Source organism: Ricinus communis, chromosome 2 (assembly GCF_019578655.1).
Source record: "Ricinus communis isolate WT05 ecotype wild-type chromosome 2, ASM1957865v1, whole genome shotgun sequence".
Lineage (NCBI taxonomy): Eukaryota > Viridiplantae > Streptophyta > Magnoliopsida > Malpighiales > Euphorbiaceae > Ricinus > Ricinus communis.
In genome coordinates this window covers 1257960-1285354 of record NC_063257.1, presented here as the reverse complement: position 1 = coordinate 1285354, position 27395 = coordinate 1257960, and the positions used below count along the sequence as shown (strand labels likewise).

The 27395-nt window shown below is 33.3% G+C and overlaps 6 protein-coding genes and 2 non-coding genes across 9 annotated transcripts; 4 read left to right on the top strand and 4 right to left on the bottom strand.

The window, feature by feature from the left end:
* On the top strand, positions 1 to 2249 carry LOC8274662 (centromere protein F). The gene is made up of 5 exons (XM_002510489.3): positions 1 to 359; positions 479 to 590; positions 929 to 993; positions 1077 to 1661; positions 1890 to 2249. Exons 1-5 carry the CDS (start codon positions 177 to 179, stop codon positions 2007 to 2009), a joined length of 1065 nt encoding a protein of 354 aa, XP_002510535.1. The 5' UTR covers positions 1 to 176; the 3' UTR covers positions 2010 to 2249.
* Positions 2250 to 2341: 92 nt separating this feature from the next.
* LOC8274663 lies at positions 2342 to 3087 on the bottom strand. The gene has a single exon (XM_002510490.4). It carries the CDS (start codon positions 2887 to 2889, stop codon positions 2476 to 2478), a length of 414 nt encoding a protein of 137 aa, XP_002510536.1. The 5' UTR covers positions 2890 to 3087; the 3' UTR covers positions 2342 to 2475.
* A 2950-nt stretch (positions 3088 to 6037) lies between these two features.
* On the bottom strand, positions 6038 to 9500 carry LOC8274665 (neurofilament heavy polypeptide). Its single transcript, XM_015719112.3, has 4 exons — positions 9033 to 9500; positions 8502 to 8627; positions 8347 to 8417; positions 6038 to 6649 (listed from the first exon to the last, which is right to left on the bottom strand). The coding sequence occupies exons 1-4, from the start codon at positions 9327 to 9329 to the stop codon at positions 6337 to 6339; spliced, it is 807 nt and encodes a 268-aa protein (XP_015574598.1). The 5' UTR covers positions 9330 to 9500; the 3' UTR covers positions 6038 to 6336.
* A 2692-nt stretch (positions 9501 to 12192) lies between these two features.
* On the top strand, positions 12193 to 14164 carry LOC8274666. The gene is made up of 4 exons (XM_002510493.4): positions 12193 to 12875; positions 13084 to 13146; positions 13283 to 13357; positions 13502 to 14164. The coding sequence occupies exons 1-4, from the start codon at positions 12504 to 12506 to the stop codon at positions 13979 to 13981; spliced, it is 990 nt and encodes a 329-aa protein (XP_002510539.1). The 5' UTR covers positions 12193 to 12503; the 3' UTR covers positions 13982 to 14164.
* Positions 14165 to 17022: 2858 nt separating this feature from the next.
* LOC8274667 (tubulin beta chain) lies at positions 17023 to 20467 on the bottom strand. Its single transcript, XM_002510494.4, has 3 exons — positions 19819 to 20467; positions 18146 to 18415; positions 17023 to 18059 (listed from the first exon to the last, which is right to left on the bottom strand). Exons 1-3 carry the CDS (start codon positions 20216 to 20218, stop codon positions 17383 to 17385), a joined length of 1347 nt encoding a protein of 448 aa, XP_002510540.3. The 5' UTR covers positions 20219 to 20467; the 3' UTR covers positions 17023 to 17382.
* Positions 20468 to 21300: 833 nt separating this feature from the next.
* On the bottom strand, positions 21301 to 25211 carry LOC8274668 (BRISC and BRCA1-A complex member 2). 2 transcript variants are annotated; one of them, XM_015719097.3, is made up of 13 exons: positions 24881 to 25211; positions 24602 to 24692; positions 24389 to 24503; positions 24132 to 24222; positions 23999 to 24034; positions 23773 to 23871; positions 23508 to 23638; positions 23338 to 23386; positions 23157 to 23246; positions 23019 to 23072; positions 22431 to 22496; positions 21727 to 21824; positions 21301 to 21614 (listed from the first exon to the last, which is right to left on the bottom strand). In XM_015719097.3, exons 1-13 carry the CDS (start codon positions 24956 to 24958, stop codon positions 21548 to 21550), a joined length of 1065 nt encoding a protein of 354 aa, XP_015574583.1. In that variant the 5' UTR covers positions 24959 to 25211; the 3' UTR covers positions 21301 to 21547. The 2 variants fall into 2 exon arrangements, with proteins under 2 accessions (XP_015574583.1, XP_015574579.1); XM_015719093.3 differs by having other exon boundaries at positions 24314 to 24503; positions 24881 to 25201.
* Positions 25212 to 26502: 1291 nt separating this feature from the next.
* Positions 26503 to 26598, top strand: LOC112535376. The gene has a single exon (XR_003079533.1). It is a non-coding gene; the product is annotated as a small nucleolar RNA Z161/Z228 (small nucleolar RNA).
* Positions 26599 to 26671: 73 nt separating this feature from the next.
* Positions 26672 to 26743, top strand: LOC112535388. The gene has a single exon (XR_003079543.1). It is a non-coding gene; the product is annotated as a small nucleolar RNA Z105 (small nucleolar RNA).
* Positions 26744 to 27395: the final 652 nt, after the last annotated feature.

Here is a 27395-nt window from a genome sequence, read left to right as displayed (position 1 = left end):
AGCAGAAGACCGAATATTTTTTGAGGCCGCCGCCCAACAGTTGTTCTTTCAATAAATTTGAAATACTCGAAGAATCGACCGTTGGAAACCTTCATCTTCTCCTTCAATCACAACTCACGATTTTCAAATTTTCTGTTCTGCAACGTCAATTTTGTTATTATTTTTCGTATCGCAAGATGGGTGCTGGAAAAAGCTCTCAAGTCGATAATTTATTCAACAACCTGGTTCAAATACTCAAGAACCAGCAAGAACAGCTTAAAACACTCTTGGAAGAAAGAAAATTTCTAGAAGATCGCATCAAATCGCAACACGAACGATGGGCCTCCGACGTTCGTCTCTGCGAAGATCACATCTCTCAGGTACTCCCCAATTTTTTTTATAATTTTTTTCTTTATAGACTTTGTAACAAGTTACGGTTTTTAGAATTCTTGAATTGGGGATCTTTAAGGTTCGAGTTTTGGTTTGATTCTTTTTTTAGATGAATGATGCCTTGATGGAGAAAGACCTAAATTGCTTGCTTCAGGCTGCCAAATCCAATCTGATGTTAGGATTGAAGCACAGAGAGGCTTCTCTTTATAAATTGAAATTAGGTCAGTTTTCTTTTCTGTTTCTTTTTTTCAATACTCGCGCATTTTTTATTCTATTCCGGCATAATTCATGCTACTACTCATAGAAATAAGCTTACTTTTGTTGCAAGATTTGAGATTTAAGTTTTCTTTTCAATGATTTATTAGAAATCACAGGCAAAGCAACTGAAGTTTGTATAGGAAAAAAAATAGGAATGTCACTTGATGAATCCTCACTACTTTTTACTGTTGAAAGTTTATGCATTTCCATTAAGATAAGTTATTGGTGCGTCCTTATGCATGTGGTTTTGAAACAATTATTACTATACAATCTTTCACAGTTTAACTTTTCCAAATTGCAGAGCAAACAGAAGATGAATTGGCGGATTTTAGATCTTGCTTCAACTACCTTTCTCAAATTCTAGAAGTATGTTTCGTTACATTTTCTGAAGTTTCTCAGGGATTTTCTTTTCAAAAGCTATTATTATCATTTCTTTTCTTTCTTTTCAGGAAAATCCCAAGGAAAGTGACAAATGTAAGGAAGGCGTCGAAGATAGTAATCTAAGATCTAGTGGTTCTAAAAGGTTGGATAACGAAGTAAAAAGATTGAAGTCTGAATATGAGAAGCTTTCGTCTGAAAAGAACTCTGAGATATCTGCACTTCTAAAAGAGAAAAGTTTTGTTTGGAATCAGTATAATGTTTTAGAGAGCAGTCTCAGTGATAAATTAAAAACCAAACAATCTGAGGTTGACCAGGCAAATGCAAAGATTGCAAAAGTTCTAGCCAGTGTGGAGCTGCTTCAGTCCTCTAATAATGAGAAGGATGAAATTTTCAGCAAACTGAAAGCTAAATTGACTGAGATGGAGGTTGACAGAGATAAGTGGAAGGAAGAAAATTCTAGACTCTTGCAGGAGTTGGAATTGTTGAAAAAGTCCAGAAGTGCTCAAGTTACACCTTCACTAAAACATTGCAACACAGGAGCTAAAGCTTCCAGTCGGGTGGTCAAAAGCAATGGCAGGAGCAGAAGTAATGTTGTTGTGAAGAAAGAATTGTGTCCGGCAAAGGCTGCTCCTCCGCTGAAGGATGCTGATAAGGTAATAAGAATTTTGTTGAATTTGCATGACTGGAACTGTGAGTCATTTTATGCAATGTAGCATGGAAACCATCACAACATGAAAAGGAATAAAACTGATGACTTGTAAGAATTAAAGAGTGGATATGTGGATCATTGTTGTGATTGCTACGTATGTGCATATTTAAGATAAAACATTATCTTTCATCAGTGTGCTTATTTTGTACTTTGCCTCTTTGATAATGATTAGGGCAGCAGAGGTTCCAAAAGGAAAGAAGTTGAAACCATCACCATTTTAGAGACTCCAAAATTGTTCTCTGCCTCTTTCAAAGTACCCAAATTGAAGATTTCATCTACTCCTGTGACATGACGCTACCACATCTTTTTTTATATCAGTTTTATCAGGGTAGATTCTTGTAGGTTGTAATTGTTTATGTAGCTTCAGTATTGGCTCTGTTCTTTCTTTTATCAGTATTGCCACTGCTTGGGAGAGTGTTCTTTCTTTTAAAATTATTAGTGGTTGTGGGGATTGTCCTTGTGTAGAATTTCTTTTTGCTGCTGAAGCAATGTCATGGGAAGAATCTGCAATACAGACTTTTTAACTTGTATAGCCGTTATCTTGCGCACTGCTTGTAACTATCCTAAATTACATAGTTCAGAATATTACTGCTGCAGTGTAGCTATTGCTACTTTGGTGATCTGTTATTGTAACTCTAAAATTCCTCATAACATAATCATCAAGAGTTAACATCAAGAGTAAATACTACATATATATCCTATCAAAGAAGGTGGCTAAATTTTAAACACCGACAGAATTGGCTATATACATGTAATCATTAATCAGACCTCCATACAAGCGGAGACCAGACCGACCGCAGAGATGACTGGTAAGAGACCATCACCAGAAGCACCACCAGCAGCACTGCCACACCCCAAGGCAAGTCCCAGTTTGGACGAACCGTGCCATATACTGCTTTTGTAGCAGGGAAAAAGGGCCTCTCAGTTTTCGATACAAGCTTAGCAATAAAGATCAGTAGAACAGGCAAGAACAAGAGAAACAACTTGAAGTGGATAAAAGTATGCTGCATCTGATACTTATAGTTAAAATAGGATGAAACAAAGAGGAGGAGAAAAATTATCAAGAAAATGGCAAGCAAAGGAAAAGGAGGTGGTGAGATGGAGGCTATAGTATGCTCTGCCCATCCTTGCTTCCATGCTGGACCCCTTCTCTCTGGCCATAACCAACCCATCTTTCTCTTTCTAACTAAACAGCTTTGTTGCTCTATTTTGCACTAGGCATTTCTCCTGTAAGAAGAGGGTTTATGTAGAAGCAATGAGTTGATTGAGGTGTTCATTTCGGCATAAATTCTCGGGTTTTGATTCTATCCCCAACCGATCTATCTTTTGGAGTTATGCTCCTTGAGCTGGATTGATGCCGATATATTTTTGTTTTTCTTTTCTTTTTGAAAATGCGTACATAAAACAGGAGGAACATATTCCACCCCTTAAAATATAATCTAGATGGAAGATTCTGGTGCCGCTTTGGAGGTGGGAAAATCTGGTATTATACTGAATGAGAAATTAAAAAGGAAGTTAAAAGAGTTGCAGTATTGCGAATTGCAATTGAAAGGCCAAATTGCTCAAATCTGCGGCTCAACTATAGCCCAAATAGCACATTCCTTATAGATATATTTTCTTTTTTAAAAATTTCTATTGGAATCTTTTTTATATATACATAACATAAAACTCAGAAATGGTTCGTGTCGTTCAATATCAATGCAAGTTTGACCCTTTTACTTAAAATCGAATGCAAAGTTAATAAATTTTTTATATATTTATAAAAAATAGTTATTTATTTGAATGTTATACGACCGTCGTAATTATTTAAATTATAAATAATATAATTTAAATTAAATTAAATTTATATAAAACTAGATAAATTTTTAATATTTATATAAAACTAAAATATTTAGATAAACCGATGATTAAAATTTAAATATCCATTTGGCAAATTAGCTTGCTATGTTTAGTTCAACGGAAAAAAAAAACAAGAAAATAGCCTTTACGATTTACTAGCAACGGAACATTCATGCACTAGTATATATTAATTTGCTTATTAAAACTAAACAAACTTATTTCTTCATAATAAATATGCACATTTCGATCAAAATATTTTTAAAAAATCATAATAGATATATATACTATAGTCGTTTTTGCGCTTATTGTATGGTATAAAAGTTATATTTCTATTTTTTACTTTGAAGTAATATTATTTTATTTACTTTGGCACAATTTATATATTCAGAGGTTTTTTTGCACATTTTTCTATGAGAAAATAAATGAAATTCTATTTCTGCTGATATAAAAAAAAAAAAAAAAAAACTGAATTTATGCTTTCTAACATAAGATGGTATTTGAAATATATGTCAAACATATTTATGAATTCGATTACAAGTTCCAAGCCAAAATAATGAAAGAATTAAATAGATATAATGAGTTATAAAATTGAAAAAGAAAAAAAAAAAAAAAAAGGAGAAGTGTCCGACAGTAAGCCTAAGGAAGATGGATGCCGCACATATTTGCTTGCTGATAAATCCTGCAATAAATGCACGTATTTAAACTAAATTAATCAATAAACAAAATATTAGCAAATTAAAGTCTTAATCATGTTTACAATAGGCATACCTTTGCCTAATCTTTTTTTATTAGTATTTTCGACGCCCAGGAGCTTCAACTGGAAAAAAAAAAATTATTCAAATTAAACGTTAAACTGTTATTATAACTTTGATATCAAATATCAAATATAAAAAATTAAAAATAAATACAAATTTAGTTTTTTTTTTTTTAAATGATTGCTATATGAATAATATATTTTTAATATATAACTAATATTAAACGAACATTTTGTCAAAGTATTACAATAGTTTGTTCTCTAAATCTTTTTGTTCTTTACTTATCTTAGAAAACAATAAAAGTTTAATGAAAGATTCCTTAATCTAAAAAAAAATTATTTTTCAAGATTTTATAACTAATATTAAAATAAAAATAAAATTATTTTATATATGAATGAGACTAATTTAATATCAAATCAATAAAATTAATAAAATAAATATAAAAGTTTTAACAGTTGGAATCAGCGCACATATATATATATATATATATATATATATATTAACTTTTCAGTAAAAGTTTCAATTTAGCTTTTATAGAAAAAAAATATATATATACTATTTAATATGGATTTAAAAAAAAAAAAAAAAAAAAAGCAAACCTGGCTTCGTTCTTTTTCTTTTCACCTTCAGGTTGTGTTCTACCAATTCCTCGTGACACCTTTCCACTTCATTCGATGACTATCATTTACGACAAATATTTAAATATCAGGAAAATGCAAACCCAAAAATAAGAAAAAGGTTGAAGAAATAATAATAATAATGTAGATTCAGTTCGAGGATATTTACGGTACTTAAAGTGTCGACTCTTTTTTCTAAGTCTTTCTTTTCCTGAAAGAATGAAAAATAAATAAAAATCTTAAATTATTACAATCAAGAAGAGGCATTGCATGAAGAGAAGGCGATACCTGATTAATGGCTGACATAGAAATCTCTTGTTTAACGAGCTGTGCTAATTCAACTAAGATGCTTGCAACTTCCAATTCTTTGTCACAGAAGGAGGAGTGATCAGGCAATGAGGTGCTACTGTCCGATCTTTTGTCCATCGTTCGCTTCCCTGTAGCCTCCTAATTGTGTTTTCTTTTTTACTTTTTCGGGTTCGCTCCTTGCCTTTCTTTGCATAGAAAAATAAAATAAAAAAACATATAAACTATTCTTCTAAGAAACTCGTGTCTATATATATATAAAGAGTAAACTCAATCTGAAATTGATTTGGATTGCCATAGAAAATTCATTCTAACTTGATCTCCTCATTCCCTCTTTAATTTGGAAAAAAGAACCAGTTAGCCGTTAGTTATTAGGAATTGGATTTCCTTATTATTATTATGTTTTTGTTACAATTGGAATTCAGTTTATAAGAAGTCTGATATATATATTTTTAATTTATAAAGTTGGGAAAGGATTCGTTTGCACTAAATATTGATTAAAGCACGGACAATTCTATCACTTTTAAAAGATTTATAAAATTAACAAATATTACTAAATATGCCTCGGTGAATTTTCGATTGCTATCTTATAAAAAAGAAAAAAGATTATATGGATGTAGAGTAGCCAATGGATGTAAATTAACATGTGCAATGTTAATTAAAAAATAGAGAAGTAATTTTTATTAATGAATCGTTTTTGGTAATTTTTCTCTTTATTTTATTATTGTATTTTCTTCTTTCCGTATTTATTTTATTTGCTCTGCATGCTTTGGTCATCCCTGAGATGAGAGTGGAGAATATGCTAAAAGCAGAAGTAGGGTCAAGGCTTTTACATTCATCTCTTATATGATAAAAGACTCTTAAAATGCAAGGCAAGGCATATGCCGTCACAATCAAGAGAGCTGTATAGCAGAACTCTTCTTTCTCATAGATAAGAAGAATACAAGGACATCAAATATAAGAATTAAGAATGGCAGCTCTCTAATGTTTCGAAAATCGTGAGAAGTACTGATACACATTAGAATTGGGTAAGAATTTGGCGGATTAGTGAAACTGTAAACAGCTCCCAAGAGAATTAAGCCAATAAGGAATGTCGGTTTGTCTAAGATGCTCTCTGTTTCTTTGTGCTTCTATTGACTATGAAATCGTCATCAGAATCTTCATCAGTGCTTCCACCAGCAATCTTGCGTTTCCTAGACTGCTTTGTTTCAGCATTGGAGTCGGTCGTCTTCTTTTTAACCGATGATACAGGGGCCAATGGTGTCTTTTTCTTAGTGGTTGGAGATTGAGCCCTCTTTGTGGCAGTAGTAATTGCTTTGACGGGAGAACTCAGCTTCTGCTGATTCTTCTTCTTTTGTTTCTTCTCATAAACCTTCTTCGCCTCTTCTTTGGAGAGCAAACCAGATTCCATCATCCTGAAATACATTTAGGTGCAACTCTCCATTATAACCAATATAGCCGGTGAATATCAGAAAACAATATGTTGCCTGTGACCTCAATATACAGGCAATGGATGGCGAGTCGAACACACATTAAAGGAGAAAAAATATACAAGATCAGCCAGATAAATCAAAGTTCAAACAGATGGTGCCTGCAAGTATAGCCAGACAATAAAATTCCCAGTGCCATAGAGGTATAGGTCAAATCATAATGGCCTAGTTGAACACCCATGGTGATGTTGTGAAAGCAATTCAAATGCTTTCTGGAATAGTTCACCTGACATTGTTTTCTCCAACACCAATGGTAACCATGACTTGATGGATTGCAATTTTTCTCTTTCTAAAACTACAGTTGTTGGAGAGAGAAAACAAATCTATAATTTACATTGACAAATGTAATTTTAAACTGTCAGATTCAGGGGAATGCACAAACATTTTTCAACCATCAATGTCCAACATGAAGATTGATGAAATAGAATACATGTCGTTTAGTAAGATTTCAATTTAGTGACACATTGGCATTGACAGAGAATATTTGCAGACATCAAAATAACCATCCCCCCTTATCTACAAATCGAACCCCACCGCATAACACCTTTTCAAGTTCAAGGGTATTAGAAAGAAAACATCAGTGTAAACCCTTAATTGACTGCATTGTGGGAGTGTAGGTCTGATCATCAGCCAATGGATATTAAACCAAACACTTTCATTATTTTGCAGTAGGAGAAAAGATTTATACACATAAAACAAAAGTGAAAAGCAACTAAAATATGCGAAAAAGTTGTAAAGTTTGAACTAAATTATAAACCTACAATCTACTATAATATTGGAACATGAGGCTGCACACAAATAGATCTGGCATAACTGTACAATATAAGGTCAAAGTGGCTTATATATACAGGGTACGGCATTTTCATTAGAGAAAGTGGCACCCATTCTTTAAATGAAAGCCAGCAAGGAAGTACCATGGTCACAGGACAATTGGCCATTCAATTGTATAGAATTTCAATATGCTAAAATCTGTCCGAAATACACTGCCTTCAATTCCAAGAAGCCAAAAAAGCTTCATAAGATATTAAAATAACATCAGCAATACCACAATATTACACACTGAAATTAGGACAATGCTAAGACAAAAAAAAGGTCTGCATATAAAAGTTATGAGATATCCCCATAAATTCATGATGTGATTGGTAACTGAACTTATACATGCATGCACATTATATTGTACTTCTTCTATTGTCTTTATAGATATTTAAATAATCTATTTGTGATGGAAATCCATTGAAGTGATTTTGCAGTCTCTAGTATGTAACTCATGATATGTATATACAAGGTGAAGCATTTGTGACTGTCACATTATCTGCACAACAAGGAATACTACCTACCCACTAGATCTCATTGGTGGCCTTAACATTCTCTGTTTGTTCCCTAAGCTCTCATATATCAATCTCTAATAGAAGAACATCATCCATTTAAATGATGGTGGGCCGGATGCAATTTTATTTTATTCAGAAGCAGCAGCATTAACACATATGGAATCCAAATTTTGTGCAAACATGGTAACAGAAGAATCATAAAACAACCTCCATCCTTAACTAAGAAAGCTTCTTGTTTTGATTTCCATAGACAAAATTATGGAAGAAAAACAAGCACAAGGAAAAACATCTCACCAGATTTGCGCCATTTCGCTGTTGGGAAGTTGCTTGTATAATGTTTCATAAAAAATCCTAAGTGGGTCTCTCTACAATCACATAAAAGCACCAAATTCTTAATTAAGAAGCAGACAATTAACATATGTAAGGCAAATCAACACAGCACATGTTACCTCTTCAGGAGGGTCTCGCTTCTGGCCAGGCAAATCATAAACCTTCTTCTCCTTCTTCTTGCCATTTTGCTCCATAACCACAGAACCCTTCTCTTCCTCTTTTTTCTTCTTTTTCTTGTTCAATTCCTTTAAATCAATCCAACTAAATTAAAATAAAACCACATCTTTCGATGAATAAAGTAAATTCTAGTAAGCTTGTTACTAATGTAAATTAGACAAAAATATATTAGTATCAATTAGCATCTTTAATTAGCTTTGATTTAGGCATACATTGTATAATGAAAAAATTAAACACAAGAAATTAAAAAGAAATATCAAAAGAAGATAAACTATATGTCATCCATTATTCAAAAGACCATTAACTGAACTGAGTCCAACCTAATTATTAGGCACGCTTGAGCTATATTTTAATTCTCTTATTACTTTGTAATTATAACAAACCAAACCAAACAAAAACAAATTAAAAAAAAGTTATGACTTCAATACAGCGCAATAACATAATGAAAAGTGAAAAACGGACAGAATTGCGACCTTATTATCAGACTTGGCAGCAGATTTTTTCATTGAAATGGGCTTATCATCATCAGCATCAGAATCCTTGTCTTCCTTCTTAACTTTAGGTGTGTTGGGACGAGAAGCTGAAGAGTTTCTACTCTTACTAATGGGAATGTCAAAATCATCATCATCATCATCAGCTTTCTTGACTTTGGGATCTTTAATAGCTGCATTTGTTGGGTTCTTTTTGCGGGCTTTCACAATGGAACTTAAGCTCTTCTCGTCTTCTTCTTCTTTCTTCGTCTTCCCAGGCTTTGCGTCTTCAGACGGCATTTTTGTTTTGGGACGTAAAGAAATTGAAGAAAAGGTTTGATTTTTTTTTCTTTTTGGGAGAAAGAGAGAGAGAGCAAGTCTACTGTAAAAACCCTCGCGCTCCTCTCTGGTTCCCAACTTCAAAATATCGAAACGGTATAATGTCTGGAGTTTCGAGTTGGGACGTTTCTGGGTAATCTCTGTTGAGCCTGTCGAGCTTAAACGGTGTCGTACTGCTAAATCTCTTTCTTTGTAATCTAATAATCTATGATAATCATTGATGACTTGTTTAAATAACGAATTTTTAAGGGGTTAAAGAGACACAAATTCAAACATGTGGTATTTCTTTTTCAGCTCAAACTTTAAAAATTAAATAAATCATTACACAATATTGTGAGTATTATATAATCCAGACTACGAAAAACAGGTATTTATGTAGATTAAATGTGTAGCAAAAAATTCCTCTTCTTTATAACATTGTTTCCTTCTTCTCTGCTATAAATAGTAATCTTTTCTTAACAACTATAAATACCGCTGGAAGGGAACTGTCGGATAATATTATTGACCGTTTTGGTGCTTTGGTGGTCACCTTCGGTCAGCTATGGATAAAAATTGACGCCGTTCAGCACTCACACTAATATTTAACAATGATAAATAATAAATGAATCAAAATAAATATTAAATTTACAGATAATAAATATTTAAATATAAATAAAATTAATTAGTATAAAATATTATATTTAATTAATATTTTAATATATATAAATAAAAAATAATAATATATATTTTATTTAATAAAAAGTGGCATGTGTTACGTATAATTTTTATTTTAATATGTATATTTATTATTGACAGTAAAAATTTAAGTTTATATATAATGTTATAATTTTTTTTATTTATTTATTGAAAATTTTATAATCTCGTACTAATAAAATCTTAAAATAGAAAAAATTAAAAAAAAGATTAAAAATATTTATATTATTATTATTATTATTAAATAATTAAATATTTTTATTTGATACATTTACATATATTATATATAGATAGTTTAATGCTATCATTAAATAAAATTCAAGTGTTTATTATAATTAAATTAAAAATTATAAAAATAAAATTTATATATTTATGAGTTAAATTAAAAATTAAATTAAATATTTAGATATGCATTATTTCAAGCAAATTAAACGCTGAGAAATGAGACTCGGAATGACTATTCTTAAAATAGGAAAGAAAATGGAAGTTTGCTGGTTGAGATTCCACAATGTCATTCGTCAATCAAAATGCCAAACTTAAAATGGGCACTAATTTGGGAATGGGACACTCTCTAATAGAAAGCCCAAAAACTAACCTGAAGTCAATTTCCGATTTCTTTTTCTATTTGTCCAATAAAAAGCCAACAATTTGTTAATATTCCATATTTACTAATGTTGTACCTCAGTAATCAAGTGATTGGCTTATTGTCAATTCTGATTGCATCTGCTTAGCAATGCCCCTTTCTTGATTTGGACCAGACCCTATGCTTCTCCTTATTCTCATTGATTATTTAAATCTTCCACTTAATTTATTAAATAAACGATGGAATTATCAGCTTCTATGTATAAAATAAAGTAGTACGGAGAGGCAAAAGTGTTTGTTTTCTAAGAAAATGACTCGAGGGAAAGAGTTAGACAGAAAAAGAAGAATAGCAAAAACTAAACAATTTTTCTGTTGTTTAACAAATTAATGAACCCAACTCCTCATCTACACAATTTATTTTTCATAATTAAATAGTTACATTATAAATAGAGTTTACAAGTTGCTTCATACAATAGTGAATGTGATCAACATAGTCTTTTTTAATAATATTTTAAACTATTATAAGTTTTATTTCTTATTTTATTATTTTCTTTTTTCTATTTAACTTTTACTTTATCGATTTTTTAAAACGATACGTAATATGAAGTATATATATATATATTTAAAATATTACCTATATTAGAGTGAAGAAAATATATTTATATAAAATTACAAAATTTACTTAATTTAGTTAGTTAATATAATTAACAATCAATAATAAATAATTATTAAAACACACTTGTATTTAGGGATGTCCAATTGACGGATATTTTAAATTTCGATCCGACCGAATTCTAATAAAATGGAAAAATCTATATAATAATAAATAAATTTAAAATATAATTTTACTATCGTATCGAATTTGAGTCAAGTTCAAATTTAAATTTTCAAATACTTGTTATCTGAACTCGATTAAATTAACATTTATTTTATTTTAATTATTTAAAATTTTAGTAAATTTATATTATATTTAATATATTGAATATTTAAATTTAGTTAATTTATATTTTGTAGCTTTTTGTTTGCATTAATTTTTATTAATATAATTTATAATTTAATTATTGTTAACGGATATAGTTCTGGCTATTCATTTAAATACCTAAAAATCTGTTTAATAATTATAAAATTTAAACACATTCTAATAAGACATAAATAATATATAGATAATTTTATTCGAATTTAAATAACAAAAATAATATTTTAGTGAATTTAAAACGAATTCAGATGCATTTGTTTTAATCAAATTTAAATTTATTATTTTTAAATAGATTAATATCCTATCCATGCTTGTAAAATTACATTCTAATTTAATAAAATCAGTTCTCAGAGCTTGTTAAGCTTGTCATTAATAAAAATATAAAAATGAGAGAAAAAAGAAAAAGGAACTTCCAAAGTTACGCCGTTTTAGTCAACCATTTAAATGTACTCTTTCCTTCATCCACTGAATTTCTATTTTCCTTTTACCTAACTGAAAAGGAAAAAGAAAAAAAAGGGGGAGGGACTTGCATAAAACCCTAAGAAGACCAACTTCGATCTTCCTTTTAACGACACGTGTCAGAACCACACCCCGCACTTTGGATTTCTTTTATTTTTCCATTATAGGCAAACAAGAACCCGTCCCCAAGCAACAACACACGACACAATCCCTCCGCCCTCTCTCTATCTTTGCCTCCTCTGCCACTTCTCTCGTATTATTTTCTCCATAAAAGACCCAAGACTCCTCCTTTTTTGGATTCTCCTTTCTCAACCGGGAGATTTTCCAAACCTCTGTCCATTACTACATCTATCTATGTAGAAATTCGGAGCAAAATACAATTTATAAGAAAAGCGTAATTTAATATAGTAAGGGGGAAAAGAAGAATGAAAGAGAGAAGTAGCAGTCCTGTTGAGAGTAAGGATGAGATGGAAGTGGCTGCAATCTTGCTTGAGCTTCCTCATCTGATCGAAGCTGAGCATAAACTTTCATTATTCCCTTCTTGGGGTACTAAAAGGAAGAGATCTACCGATGACTACTTCAGTCAGCGCCGCGTTTCTTTATCTTCACCATCACCAACACCGACACTCAATACGTCCCCACCACCACCACCACCACTACCAGTAGTTCGAGAAATTGAGCCCAAGAAACCCGCCGTTAAAGGCGAGGCTTCGAGCCCTGCAACGCCCCTCGCTTTCTGTCCTAGTGAATCTGATGACAAGCCTAAGCGTCTAAAAAGAAAACTCTCTGTTAAGAAGGTACGCTCCCGTGGACTTTCTGTTTTTACTTCATTAATCTCCAGAATTATCTGTTCACTTACGTGGTTGTTTCTGTTCTGTGGATTTTCTTTGATGGGTTTTAAGTGTTTTGGCGTTTTGACAATTGGGGTTGATTTTTAATTTTTTTTACAGTTATTAGATTTCACAGTTTCTTTTTACCGATCTGTGAATTGATTTATATTTGCAGACGAAAGAGGAGTTGCTGGAGATTATACAAGAGTATACTCAAAGCAATGAATTGCTGATAAAGGTGAGAATTTTTTTCTTATTTCAACAAATTGTCACTTTCCTGTTTTTCCATGCCTGCCATATTTTTTCTCTTCCTCTCTTTAATCCTTTTGCCGAAAGAAAAGAATACAGTAATGCTAATTGTGAAAATCTATCAGGAGATAGAGCAGACCAAGCGCTATTACCAGCAGATGAAAGAAAGGAATTTGTGGCTGCAAACAAGGAAACAGGAGGTTATTATTTTATTATTCTCCTAATTTTCTCTTATGAATGAATTTTACTATTTTGTTTTCATTATCTTTTTTAGCTTCTGTTTCTTTTTGAGGGGATGAGGTCTTTACTAACTATTTTCTTTACAAATGTTAACAATTTTGCAGCTAAGTCTTGGCATTGACAATATTGGAAGAGAAAAGCCTCAAACGAAAGTGAAGGCAAGCGCTGGACTGACTCTGGAGGTTACACCGGCTACCACTGCAGATGACGACGGTGTACAGGTTGTGATTGATCAGAAACCGTTCATCATAGAAAGGACTGCAAATAAAGTAGAAACGAGTGAGAGCTATCCGTCGTACTACCCATATGGCAAGAATGTGCCCTTATTTCAATCAAGAAGTGGATTGGGCATGAACATTGAGACGGTGAACCCAAGTAGTGTTCCTGATCTCAATGCATGTAGTGGACCTGGAGAGTCTTTTTGGATGATGGAATTTGCCCAGCAAACAGTTGATGATATGAATAAGAGTTTTACTAAAGCCATGGCAGCTAAAGCTAGACAGAGAAGAATGCTAATTTGTAGGGATAAACATTCTAGCTCTGCTTGTATTAAGTTACGTCTCTCCCAATCCCATAGATCATAGTTTATCATTTATTTTTCTTTATTTTTTAGCTTTTTGTCACGTATATATATATATATATATATATATATATATATCTTCTAGGCCCTAGTTGAGTTTCTATCAAATTGTAATTAAGAGCTTTCCCATTTATTCTCCTAAATATTATTTTGATGAAATCAATTTTTCCATATATTTTTCTTTTCATAACAGTCCAGAAATGTATTTATTGGCTCAGATAGCTAACTGTCTATTTTCTTTTTTACTTCTGCTTTCTCACAAACAATTGGTATTCTTATTTTCATTTATTATGGTTATTACTTTGACAGACATTTAAGGCCATTAAATAAATATGATAGAATGGGTCCACGTATCATATCGGAAAAGGGATACGTGATGCAATTGTGGCCAAAAAAACAAAAAAAAAGAATTGAAAAGGAAAGCAGGAGGAGGCAATATCTAATGCCGATGATGCTTTATATTATAGGGAAGACTAAAAACATATATATAGAGAAAGAAGGTACATTTTCGCCCTTGAAGTTAGCCTCAAGGTACAAATATGCCCCCTAACTAATCTTAGAGACATTTAACTTGGAGAATATGGTTTTTCTGTTATATTGCCCCCTCTTTTTGATTGAAGAAAACGGCGTGTAAATACTGATATGGACAAAGAGGAACTCATTGCTCATTAACTAACAAACCATTATGTTTCTTCTCCAACGATCTTCTTTACTCACTCTTCTATAGCTCTCTCTCTATCCATCTTTCTCACCATTTTTCTCTCTTTTTAGCCTATAGGTCTCAAGTGCGAACGTTTCTTATATATTATATAAATATTTATTTATTTATTTTTTCTCTCTCTATTTCTTGAAATGTTCTGTTTTTTGGCTCCAAAATTTTTTGTTAGTCACTTGCAAGTGTTTTTTATTTTTTAAGGAAACTAATTGTACACATTTGTGTTTAAAGATTCTTTAGTCAATTTATAACTTGTCTCCTTATTATCTATTTTTATAAAAGTAAAAATCATTAACCCTTCCAGACCAGGGAATGCAATTATGCTAGCAACATGAATAAAGAAAGAAATCATATAATGGTGGACTCGCTCTGTGATATCCTTCAGTTAAGTAACTCTATGGAATAACTATACAGGATGCAGTGCTCAAGTATGATGGTCAAAATGACAGCTGGATTTTGGATCCATTTAGTAAAAATAGTACACTGCAAACCCCAACTCAAAGCCAATCTTGAAATCAGCTTCATCATAAAAATCACCTCCTAATAAATTTCGTGCAGCAGAATTGTCTAGCATGGATATGAGCTTTCAGTTTTACCATACTATTCTGATGGGAATTGTAGGTTTTATCAATTAACTCTCCAATAGCAAAAATACTATGATAAGGTGAATTAGAAGAAAACTAGAAATTACCAATTTAATCCACAAATTCGGATCGTTCAAAGATTGAAGTAAGAAGATGGATGTTCTCTTTAAACTTTGAACTTGGATTCCCATCATATTCTGTCATACTTTCCTTCAGCTATTAATATATATAATTATAAAGTATATTTTTGGTTTTTATTTTCTATTTGGAAGCTATCTAACTGTAATCCTCTGTCCAAAAATATTTTATGTTAAAAAACTTTAATTATATGCTAACTTAATATATATGATTATTTAGTTAGCTAATTTTTTTCCTCTACACAGTCCTGAATAACATTGAATTGGACTTGAAAACTGGCATTCCTAGAGGTCAAGCACTTGCAATACTATATATACTTCACATATTTTTTTCATTAAGAATAAAATCTGAGAATTATTAGTAAAGCATTATAGTATTAATTAATTAATTAAATAGAAGAACCAAAAATAAACTTAAAAATGCAAAAAGAGACATAGAAAGGGAACATTCAGAAAAGTCCCAAAAGTAATTCGTACAAGCATAGAAGAATCCATGCTTCAATCCTGTAAACTCAGAAGCAAAAAGTAGCAATAAGGTTTATGGGAATGCAAGGAGTAACAGTGTGCATTCTGTTAGATCCTCACCCCTACTTCTTACTTATTCTAATAGTGAGATGAATGCTGAATATCGTGATGAGAGCTTAAGCCATCATTGTCTACTGCAAAAATAATTCAAGCTGTCATCGACGATGCTAACTCACTTTGGAGAAAGAGTTCACTTGAGTTTTGAGATATTAATGGTGAAGAAAACAGAGAGGAGAAAATAATACACAGTGATAATGGAAGGAAAAAGGACATAGGATAAAGCTGGAAAAAGAGAGAATTTATTTTATTTGTAATACATTTCTTTTTATTCCACATCGCCATTTGACTAACAGATTGAGTTTCTGTTAAGTTGATAATTAAAAGAGGGACTTAAATAGTTGTTTTTGCCAAATCTTATGCTTAAAATGCTTCCAAATATAGTTAAGTGGCAAATGTGCACTTCGCACCAAACGTTAACAGCAAAAATGCACCTTCTCCCTATATATACACACACACTGTTTTCTTGTTAATTTAAAATTTTTACAGTGGACTAAGGCCCAGCTCATTATGAGAGAAGTGTTTGCTTAATAACTGACTTGCGGTGCGGAGACTGAGTCATCAAGGGTCACAATCTGAGCTGTCACTCTGCCAAAAAGAACGAAAGTTAGTCGCCAATGCCAAAAACCAGGTAATATGCCCATTCTCCAGTTGCTCGCTGCCCTGCTCCATAAAACAGTTTCCGCAAAGAACTCATAGCACGTGGCTGTAATCTTCCATGGAGTGAGAGAGGATCTTGACCATCCGGAAACTGTTTCCCTGTTCTATAAAAAGTTTTCTTATTTATAAATGGAGATTAATACTCCGGAAAATAATTACCAAGTATTGATTTATTTCCTCTTAAACATTAAAACTAATTAATATTTCATATAACTATTTAGGGCTAAATTAGAACTAAATTGAATTCTCATAGTTCCTCGCCTGGGCAACAAAAATGTCATCATTCTTGAAGAAACCCACCAGCACCTTACATGTTAAAGCCTAATAAGCATTACATTGAAAGAAATGAAGCAATCAACACTATGGATAAGAAAACGCAATAATTATACAGAAGAACTTCATTGGTAGGGTATTTAACATCCATGTAATTTGCATTCAATTCACATTACACATCCCCAACTCGCGAGTAATTCTCTAACACTTTCAAAAAAGTGCCAAGGAAAAAGCAACAAAATATTCAACCCCCTTTTTTCTAAGCATATAGAATCAAACATGAAATTCAATTATTCAAATGCTTGACTGAAAAAACCAACAAATATCACCTTAGGAAACACAAGCTCGAAACAGTAAATAAGACACTGACAGCCACGTAAGTAGTAGATATAAGAGCAGGATAGGGCGACTCATCAAACCTCATTCCGACTCTTGAGAACCTGCCGTTAGTTTCTTAACCCTCATAATTCTCCTCATCGCCCTCCTCATATTCAACATCCTCCTCAGCAGTTGCATCCTGGTATTGCTGGTACTCTGCCACCAAATCGTTCATGTTGCTCTCTGCTTCAGTGAACTCCATCTCATCCATGCCTTCCCCAGTATACCAGTGCAAGAAAGCCTTGCGACGAAACATGGCTGTGAACTGCTCACTCACCCGCCTGAACATTTCCTGGATGGATGTAGAGTTCCCCACAAAAGTTGATGCCATTCTCAAACCCTTCGGAGGAATATCACACACACTAGACTTCACATTGTTTGGAATCCACTCCACGAAGTACGATGAATTCTTATTCTGCACATTGATCATCTGTTCATCAACCTCCTTGGTGCTCATCTTTCCCCTAAACATAGCTGAGGCAGTCAAGTAGCGGCCATGGCGAGGGTCAGCAGCACACATCATGTTCTTGGCATCCCACATTTGCTGAGTAAGCTCTGGAACAGTGAGGGAAATGTACTGCTGGGATCCACGAGAAGTGAGTGGTGCAAACCCTACCATAAAGAAGTGGAGACGTGGAAAAGGTATCAGGTTTACAGCCAGCTTGCGAAGATCTGAATTGAGCTGTCCAGGGAACCTCAGGCAGCATGTTACACCACTCATAGTAGCAGAGATCAAGTGGTTCAGGTCACCAACTGCACAATTCAATTACAAAAAGGCCAAGATTAATATCCATGCATTTCATCTTATGATATTTATATAGAAACAATTTACAACTCACAGCTTGGAGTGCTGAGCTTCAGAGTCCTGAAGCATATGTCATAAAGCGCTTCATTGTCAAGTACCATACATTCATCAGCATTCTCTACCAACTGATGCACAGAGAGAGTGGCATTGTAAGGTTCTACAACTGTGTCTGAAACCTTCGGTGAGGGGAAAACAGAGAATGTAAGCATCATCCTGTCTGGGTATTCCTCTCTGATCTTCGAAATAAGTAGAGTACCCATACCGGAACCTGTTCCTCCTCCAAGCGAGTGGCATACCTGAAAGCCTGGTCAAAATATATTGAAACAAATGAGTTCTATATACTGATCCCGAAGTAAAAACAAAATACTTAAGACTTCACCAAACTGCCAGATATTTGAGGATTCCTGGGGACTTCAAATTGAAGGATCTCTCTCCATACTCAAAAAAGGTTAATCAGTATAATCAAAATAAGAAGCGGTCGCATATTCCCAAGAAAAATCCCAAGGCAAACGAAACTTGTGCAAAATTAATCTGTGACCCGGTGAGCAAGTATGTCTTTGGCCACTCTGTTAGGTGTCAATCATAACTACAGTGACTGTCAAGTCATGCATTTAGTATCAAAGATCATACTAATGGTTACTCTAATTCAGGTGCAGATCCAGAAGCTGCAATCATAAATCCAGAGACACATTTTGAAATCAAGCCAAGCCACTATTTATTTCTTTATTTTGATTAGCAAGCCACAATATTCTTTTCATGACTGAATATTAGAGAAAAAGAGAAACTGACACTCATTTCCATGCTAATTCTTTATTTTCACTTTGAACTACACTAAATTTCCTGTCGATGCCATAATTATAAGTGAATGATTTGAGTAAATAATAGTATTGCGACCTTTTTGCATAAACTTTTCCCTGACAGCATGCTAATGTAAAAAGAGAACATGTCGGTGCGGTTATAGTGTTGGGCCAATCAGGCCCATCATAACAGTGATGATATGATATTAAAAACTGGATACTATTACATTAGATCTGCTTATATCTTATCTTTATCATAAGAGTATCTGAAATATTGGGTCCCTTATGGCTTCCACACCAGACAAAAACTGGGGCCTACTTATACAGCTAAGAGTTATCATGGCATAGCAACAACGAAACATAATTAATTGAGCACCGAAATAGTCCGGCCTGTAATACATAAAATAATATATAATATAATAAAGACACGCAGACCATTCATGTTTAAAGAGTCATCGCTATAACACTAAAAGAAAAATTAAAGATGATTGGTTAGTCGTATTGGCGGATTAACCGGTAAAAGATAAAATAACAAAAAGAAAAACCTCAAAAAAGAAGCATATGAAAATGACACCAAAACTTTTTACCAAAACTTCAACAATGGAAAAAGTGAAGTAGCTGAAAAAAAGAGGCAGACTCTTTCCATAACTACGACATAAGAAAAAACAATATCAACACAGCAATAATTGCAGAGAAAAGGCAAATGCTAAAAGAAGCAGATTCCATAATCAACATATGAGTCTAGAGAGAAAAAGAAAAGCATAAATTGGATAAAATAGAAACCAAAAACCTTTAAACAGTAAAAATTGCAAAAGAAATAATCAAATGAATATGCTGTTTGCAAATTCTTTAACTATTCAATTCAGATCTCACAGAAAATAGGAAAGGGAAATGAAAAGCGAAATCAGACCTTGCAAGCAATCACAATTCTCAGCCTCTTTACGAACAACATCAAGAACAGCATCAATCAACTCGGCTCCCTCAGTGTAATGACCTTTAGCCCAATTATTACCAGCACCAGATTGGCCAAACACGAAGTTATCAGGCCTAAAGATCTGTCCGTAAGGACCGGATCTGATACTATCCATAGTGCCAGGTTCAAGATCCATAAGAACAGCCCTAGGTACATAACGCCCACCGGAAGCTTCATTGTAATACACATTGATTCTCTCGAGTTGGAGATCGGAAGAACCGTCTCCGTTATAGCGTCCGGTAGGATCAACACCATGCTCGTCGCAAATAACTTCCCAGAATTTGGAGCCAATTTGGTTTCCACATTGGCCTCCTTGAACGTGCAAGATCTCTCTCATTTTCTGATTTTTTTTTTTTTTTAAGATTTAGAAAATAAGGTACTGTTTGGCTTTGAATTTTGGTTGCTGGGGCAAAAAATGAGAAAGAGAAGGAGAAAAGACAGGGTATATGAAGAGAGAGAAAGGAGGGAAAATCGGAGGCTAAGATGGTAAAAATAGAAGGGCGGGATATTTTGAAGTATCTTATGTTAATGTCATATGTACCACAGCCGCATATCATGAGAGAGAGAGTAGATACATACACCAACTAACTGTGTTAAGGGGGTGCGCACGTTAAGACGATGGGACCCACAATATTCGCCACGCCTGTGGCTCTGTGCGTTATGGGATGGGATCTCTGTGCTGAGATCTACATCTACTCGGGCATGTCGGTGTTTGTTTCTTTAATTATGCAGTGGTAGAGTAGTCGTTATGTTTTTACGTCATGGTGGATCTGCACGTGCCAAAGATGGAGACGCCGGATCGTACCTCCGAACCGGATTCGGGTCGTTCCCGAGAGATGCCCCGCCCGGGAAATGAATTGGAATTTAGATGGGTTACGGGTGTTAGTATGGGAGTGGGATGGATGGATGGTTGATCTTAGCCTGAAAGGGACTGAAAAACCAAATGCCCACTTCTTGAAGGAATGTGGTAGCCCTACCTAACCCATCCTTCATCATTTTTCAACCATAGATAGATTGTTTCTGGGGAATACTTGTGTTTGTGGTCCATCATAGACCATCCATCCATAATCAATCCTTTTCAATACTAAGTCATTGCGGGGAAATTTGCATAATGCACGTAGAAGGATAATCCCAACCTACCCTCTCGTCAAGACCTCCTGGTGTTGGAAGTTGATGAACAACAAACTACGGCCACCTTCATATCGAGTTGCCATTTTGCGCCACTTAACCTGTACATATAATGAGCCCTCATACTGCCCTTTTCTTTCCACACATGAGGAGAACCTGAAAGATCTTCTGGTACAAATTATAGCAACCTTCAAATTGCCATATGCACCACTTAACTGTATATAATAAGCCCTCATCCAGCCCTTTTCTTTTCCACACACGAGGAGAACCTTAAAGAATTAGCACACTCGATTGAAAATGGTAGAGCTACTATCGGCCCTGTTTTCCATTTTGATAGTTTCCATCATTTCTGTATAGTACCCAAGAAACATATCAAACACGATAATGTTTTTTGGATGAATAACAAGGTAAACAGGCATTAAACTAATTACAACACATGACGACTACACTACCAACAAAATGTTTCAGTGAGCTAGGATTACACAACTTGCATGGTGGAAATGTGCAAGTCACAATGACGGCCTCTCAGAGCTCTGCTCTAGTGTTGTACTTGGGGTTCGTTGCAGTGCCTTTTGAAGTTCAGGGATTCGTCCACCAAAAAGTCACTAATATTCCCGCAGACAAAAGCATTCAAAAAAATCTGATTAAAAACCAGGATGCCTAAACAAAAGGCAGAAAATGCAAAATGATTGTACACTAAGGATATAGTGAACTTACAAGATACGCTCTGCCATTTGTGATATTTCCCATCTTGGACTCCATGGATAATCAGCTAGAAGAGATGACTTGACTGGTGTGCCATGAGTATTGAAATGCTATAAAACAAATAAATAAAACCAATCAGTTAACAAATTTAAATCGGACTCTTTTCTGAAATGATGCGATAAGATGGAACATGCTAGGACTTCAAGGTCAATTTTGCCATTGATAATACACCAGAGTATGTAAATCACCAGCAGTCCTGACACAATATTCAACCAACAAAAAGAATAACAAGATACCTTATCATGGAGATCCCAAGCACAATCATTTTTCTATACTCATTTTTAAAGGTCTAAAATAAATAACTTTAGATAAAACCATATAATGGAATGCCAAGATAACTAACTTGTGAACCACAAAAACGAAAACTTCTCTTGATGCTGCCCCATAAGATATAAGTAGTAAAACAATACCAATAGTTTGTAACAAACACATAATACATCAACATCCAAACGCTTAACTAAGGACGCAATTCCAAATTTGTGCAATGTATCAGACCCTTTTCGGTCAAAAGAAAAGTTATAATGCATATGGGCAAATAAAATGGTGATTACATCTGATGCAATTTGAACCATTCAATTTCCAATAGCAACAAGTGATACTGATATTCTTGAGCAGTGTCCTGCATTTTATAGATGAGAATTAAGATGCATCAGCACCTGAGTACTTTGAAGCATCAGAGATGGCTGTTGTTTCGGAAACTGAGTTGAAAGGTAAAGATGCACCTGCAAGTTTGAGGAATTCAAAATCTTAGGAACACTCAAGAGAAATCCAATCGCTACAAACAATGCAGCCAAAAAAAAAAAAAAGCAACTGTGTACAAAGAGACTTGACTTCATAGTTTGTTTTGCCTAATACTCTTCAATTAGAAAACCTCCCTTCATCACTTAAAGCTTTTCCACTATCCATAACCAAGGACGATATATACCATCATAGAATTCATCCAGTACCATCCCACTTTAAATAGTATTAAAGGTAAGCTCACTTTGCATGTTCATATCATACATCCTATAGCTCGTTAATATTTCGAGTAACTAAGATAAATGAACATTGGTAAAATTTACTCAACAACTTTATAAGAAGCTTACATCATGAGAAACATACAGCCAACTTCATTACTGAAAATTTTACCTCATTTCAAATAAATGAAACCACAATCATCACTTTTAATAATAAGGTAAAACTTTTTAATATTTTATAACTTCCTATTAGCACAAAATATAAGATGCAGGGAAATTGCATAGTACCAGGAATGTAAAAGGTCCAGAGGCAGCAAGAAATGTAGCTTTTCTGCAAAAAACCTGACAAGAAAACAGCAATGATGAATAGAAGCCAACTTTAATGACATAAGTGATTGACTTTATATGTAGGTTGCAAGGAGGTACTGGATCAGCTTCTAGCGGCCTTCCAAACAATGGGGCTAATGCCTCAATAAAGCACCTTCTCACATCAATTAATGAAACTGCCTCTGAGACCTTAAAACAAATGGAAACTTCAATTGGCACCAACACTTAATGCATAATATATCAACTAAAGTTAATCACCATATGCAAGAAACAAGCAGACCTGTCTCTGAAGGAGTTCTTCTAGATTGGGAAGATATTCAGCCATGCACCTTTTTCAGATGAAATAACATAATGTATGTTATTATCACTACAAGTCATGCATATCCTTGGATATAAAGAATTTCATATTAGGATGGCCAAAACTTAAAGGTAGACCAACATGTGGCTTACATTCCATCCAACCATGGAGGAAGTTTAACGTCATCGATAGAAAATAGAGCTTTCAATTCAGTTGTGGACATTAATTTCAGACGAGGTGCTGAAGGAGCAGACACATACTTTCTACCGACAGGATATATAACCTGCATCCATCGAGAAAACATTTGGAAAAGGTTAAAGAAAAAGGAAACAAAAACAAAAGACTAAGACTAGAAGGAAAAGGTAAGTAGGAGGAGATGGAAACTGTAAGATGAAGGGTAGAGAAGGGACATGCAACCTGTAAGTATATCTTTTGCGGATGTCTCCAGGGACATGCAAATACCATTTTATTTATATTCATGTCCATTAAAGGCACTGCAAATTTGACCTCCTCTGGCTACACTACAATTCAAAGGCACAAAACCAAAACCATAGTTAAAACCAACCTAAGTATTCAAATAAACTACTCATTGGCTTGTAAATACAAGTAAATGAAATATAAATATCTGCATCTCAAAGAATACCTTTTCAAAACCTGAACTCATATGCATTTCGATCCCCTGCAGCACAATGATTGGAGTTTCAATAAGACATAGACTCCATAGATGATTGGAGATATCTGCTATCGAAAACATTATCATTTAGCAAGAATATTACCTCCCTAGATAAAATAGTGCTAATTTCAAACTTCAATCGATCGTCATCAACTTCACCGACGCGCTTCTTCTGATAGGACATGTAATTATCCCTTAAGAGTAAACAAAATAAAATCTCAATGACCAGCCACAACCATGTATTTTCAAGTTTAGAGCAATTTAATAGAAATTCAAATTCGATACCTTAATTCCTCAATAAGAGCCAACAACCGTGTTGGATCTTTGTTATTCCAATCAGTCAAACTGTTATTGACTAACCTTGAATCTGCTACCTCGCCGACGACTAGATGAAATGGATGAAAGTTTTCATCTTCAGGTCCAAATATAACATCAGGGGCAGCTAATGGAAACTCGACATTGTATATAATATCCCCTACCGTAAATGATCCAAAAAAAAAATCAACAAACGAAGACTAAAAGAAGAAGCGAAATGCAAGAGCAGTCAAAGCACAAGATTGAAATGATACAAACATTTGAGATAGTCCAGGCAGTAAGGAATGAGCAATGTGAACCGATCGAGACTTCCAGGGTAGTACTTGCTACCTGACCACACCTGCTCAACCTGCAAAGCATATTAAATAAACCCTAGGATTCCTACAATTGAAGAACCAATGTGAAACTCCGGACTAAACGCATTAAATTATATTGAGATTATCGACCAAACTAATTAAAATCAGATGAGGTGGACCGAAATTAGAGAGCTGAAATGAAATCTATTGAAATTGATAGATAGGGTTGTGAGATTAACACCTTGATCGCGTGGGTATAGTGGTTGAGGAGGTACTGCAGCTGAGCGGAGATGAAAGGAGGAAATCCGTCAAACGACATCGTTCTTGCGTAAAATTTTTGGATGTGGATTGGGAAATTTGTGAAACAGCCGATGAATTGGGTAGCTAATAGATATTCTTTTTAGAAGAGGGCCAGAGCTGGTAATTTCTCTTTTTAAAGTCTGAAATTGTAGCAGTACTCAGCCATAAACTACTCGAGGAAGACGGAGAATTATTATTATTAAACCAAAACATATGATTTAAGAACAATTTCTTCTATTTAAAAAATAAATAAAAGAACAGCTTCTTATAAAATAAATAACTATTTTGGCATACGATTCAATATTTTGCAAAAGTGTAACTTGAACATAATTGTTATTGGATTTCACCAAAAGAAAAAATGTTATTATGAATAGCAGTTAGTTGAATATATGAAGTATAACAAATTTTGATGTATTGGGATAATAAGTATTAACAAATCCAAGACTATATATCGTATTAGTTTATTCATCTAGTTTTATTATATTGCCTTGGTTAATAGAATTCGGCGGAATAAAAAAATATTATATTAAACTAAATTTAAAGAGTGTCATAATATGTTATTTAGAAATAGGAGATCAAGTATATTTAGAAAGCGAGAGGAAGAATTCAAACATTATTTAATAATAAAATATATGAATCTAATATTTAATATTTATTGTTTAGTTTAAATAGAGAATGTATTTATTTTTTAGAACGAAAATTTTCTAGTTCAAATTTTATAAAATAAATAAAAATAATAAATTTTTTTAATTTTACTTGTAAAGAATAGATGGCAATAAAATATTTTAAAAATTCTATACTATAGGGGTAGAGAAATTAAGAAGTCTTAAATTTATAAAGAATTTCAAAAGTTTAACTTTTAATTAATATATTATTTTTAAACAAAAACTAAAAAAATTTAAAATTTTTTAAAAGAAAAGAACTATATTCAAACGTACTATTACGAAAATTAAAAAAATAGTTAAAACTCAAAGGCCAAAAAAATTTCAATTCTTGATTATATTTCAGAAGTTTAGAAAGATGATGCATGTTAATTCCTAAAGAAACCATATATTTTTAAGGTCAAACCTCATACATTGTAATTATTTGCATTATCTTTATAAATTTTCTCTCTAAAACCTTTTTCATAATACTTTTTTTTGGCTGTGGTCGATGGCTTCTGTGTGGGCTAATTGTAAATGTTACTAAGAAATAAGTTTTTTGGTGTTAATTTCAAATAAACCTTTTACCTTGGGGACTAAATGTAAATGTTGCTAAGAAATATTAACCAATAAAAATAAACCTGAACGTCACCGTTTGAAAGGCAGGGGCATAATTGTAAGTTCGAAAGGATAAAAACCCTAGGAGAAAACTTAAAGCGCTACTATATATAATCGTCGTTCTGGGCGGTGTAGTATAACTTGAACAAGCTTTTAGCTTAATGTTTGCCGCTGTTCTCTATTATTCGTATTTATATTCTCTGTGTTTCAACAATCATATTCCTCTCCTGTTCAAGGTTTTGGGATTACTTGAGGTTATACTGTTAATGTGTGTTTTGGGAAAAAAACACAAAAACTTTTTGAGAAATCAAGTGATGAAATTGGATTTAAATTTCTCACGACGGTCGTCTGAGGCACCTCAAAGTGTCGAATTGATGAGTGATCCAATCATCTGATGATTTTCTTTTGTTAATTTTGTTTCTGCTTTTTTTTCATTAATTGCTTTGAAAAGAAAAAATCTTTTGGTCCAGCGAGCATAGTGATGATGAACTTGAAATTTCCCGATGATTTTCATGACAGGAATAACAACCTCCTACTCATACTGAATTCTCGCTCACCATCTTGATTTTGACTATGATTATGATCCTTTCGAGCTGGTCAGATCCTTGAAAATTCTTGTTCACATTTTCATAGTCCTTTTCATTCCGAGTGTCTTGTGGTTATACTTTCAGAATTTGTCTTCAACCATTTAAAATTATGTTTTCAGGTTTACATGAAGTTCTGTTTTTATCCAAGTTCAGTTAAATTTTTATTGCTATTGGCATTTGAATCTTCATGAATAGTTCGAAATGGGGATTGACAGTGATTTGAAATCAAACTGGTAACATTAGTGGTAAATGGAATTGTAGATCTCTTAAAAAAATGAGTTGCTTATGGAATTGTTTTCTAATTGGAATATTTTCTATTCGGCTCTAACATACAGATACAGTGCACAGTGAATAAATAAATGTATAGATTCAAGATGATAATTACAGTCCGTTCAAATTTGGACTTAAAAATCCTAAAGTTGATAGTTGGTAAAGCTATTGATTTATTAAAGTGCGACTCTTTTGTAGCTAAATTCTATCGTTTTGTTTATCGTGCTACGAGTCTCTGTGTCCCTTATGGAGGTACTTTCTAAATAGTTTGGTCAGTGATTCTTATGGAGGTACATTCTAAGTGGTTTGGTGATGTGCTTGAGGATGAGAATATTAAAGA

Excerpts from the sequence above, each read along its gene's own strand:
- LOC8274662 (XM_002510489.3), top strand. The coding sequence starts at position 177 with ATGGGTGCTGGAAAAAGCTCTCAAGTCGATAATTTATTCAACAACCTG. Across the intron at positions 591-928 it reads TCTTTATAAATTGAAATTAG|AGCAAACAGAAGATGAATTG; the intron begins GTCAGTTTTCTT and ends TCCAAATTGCAG. Across the intron at positions 1,662-1,889 it reads CGCTGAAGGATGCTGATAAG|GGCAGCAGAGGTTCCAAAAG; the intron begins GTAATAAGAATT and ends GATAATGATTAG.
- LOC8274663 (XM_002510490.4), bottom strand. The coding sequence starts at position 2,889 with ATGGGTTGGTTATGGCCAGAGAGAAGGGGTCCAGCATGGAAGCAAGGA.
- LOC8274665 (XM_015719112.3), bottom strand. The coding sequence starts at position 9,329 with ATGCCGTCTGAAGACGCAAAGCCTGGGAAGACGAAGAAAGAAGAAGAA. Across the intron at positions 8,628-9,032 it reads CTGCCAAGTCTGATAATAAG|GAATTGAACAAGAAAAAGAA; the intron begins GTCGCAATTCTG and ends ATTGATTTAAAG. Across the intron at positions 6,650-8,346 it reads AGCGAAATGGCGCAAATCTG|GATGATGGAATCTGGTTTGC; the intron begins GTGAGATGTTTT and ends AATGTATTTCAG.
- LOC8274666 (XM_002510493.4), top strand. The coding sequence starts at position 12,504 with ATGAAAGAGAGAAGTAGCAGTCCTGTTGAGAGTAAGGATGAGATGGAA. Across the intron at positions 12,876-13,083 it reads GAAAACTCTCTGTTAAGAAG|ACGAAAGAGGAGTTGCTGGA; the intron begins GTACGCTCCCGT and ends TTATATTTGCAG. Across the intron at positions 13,358-13,501 it reads TGCAAACAAGGAAACAGGAG|CTAAGTCTTGGCATTGACAA; the intron begins GTTATTATTTTA and ends ACAATTTTGCAG.
- LOC8274667 (XM_002510494.4), bottom strand. The coding sequence starts at position 20,218 with ATGAGAGAGATCTTGCACGTTCAAGGAGGCCAATGTGGAAACCAAATT. Across the intron at positions 18,416-19,818 it reads GAATTGTGATTGCTTGCAAG|GCTTTCAGGTATGCCACTCG; the intron begins GTCTGATTTCGC and ends TATTTTGACCAG. Across the intron at positions 18,060-18,145 it reads GAAGCTCAGCACTCCAAGCT|TTGGTGACCTGAACCACTTG; the intron begins GTGAGTTGTAAA and ends TGAATTGTGCAG.
- LOC8274668 (XM_015719093.3), bottom strand. The coding sequence starts at position 24,958 with ATGTCGTTTGACGGATTTCCTCCTTTCATCTCCGCTCAGCTGCAGTAC. Across the intron at positions 23,639-23,772 it reads CGCAAAAGATATACTTACAG|GTTATATATCCTGTCGGTAG; the intron begins GTTGCATGTCCC and ends CGATGGATGCAG. Across the intron at positions 23,247-23,337 it reads AAGAACTCCTTCAGAGACAG|GTCTCAGAGGCAGTTTCATT; the intron begins GTCTGCTTGTTT and ends ATTTGTTTTAAG.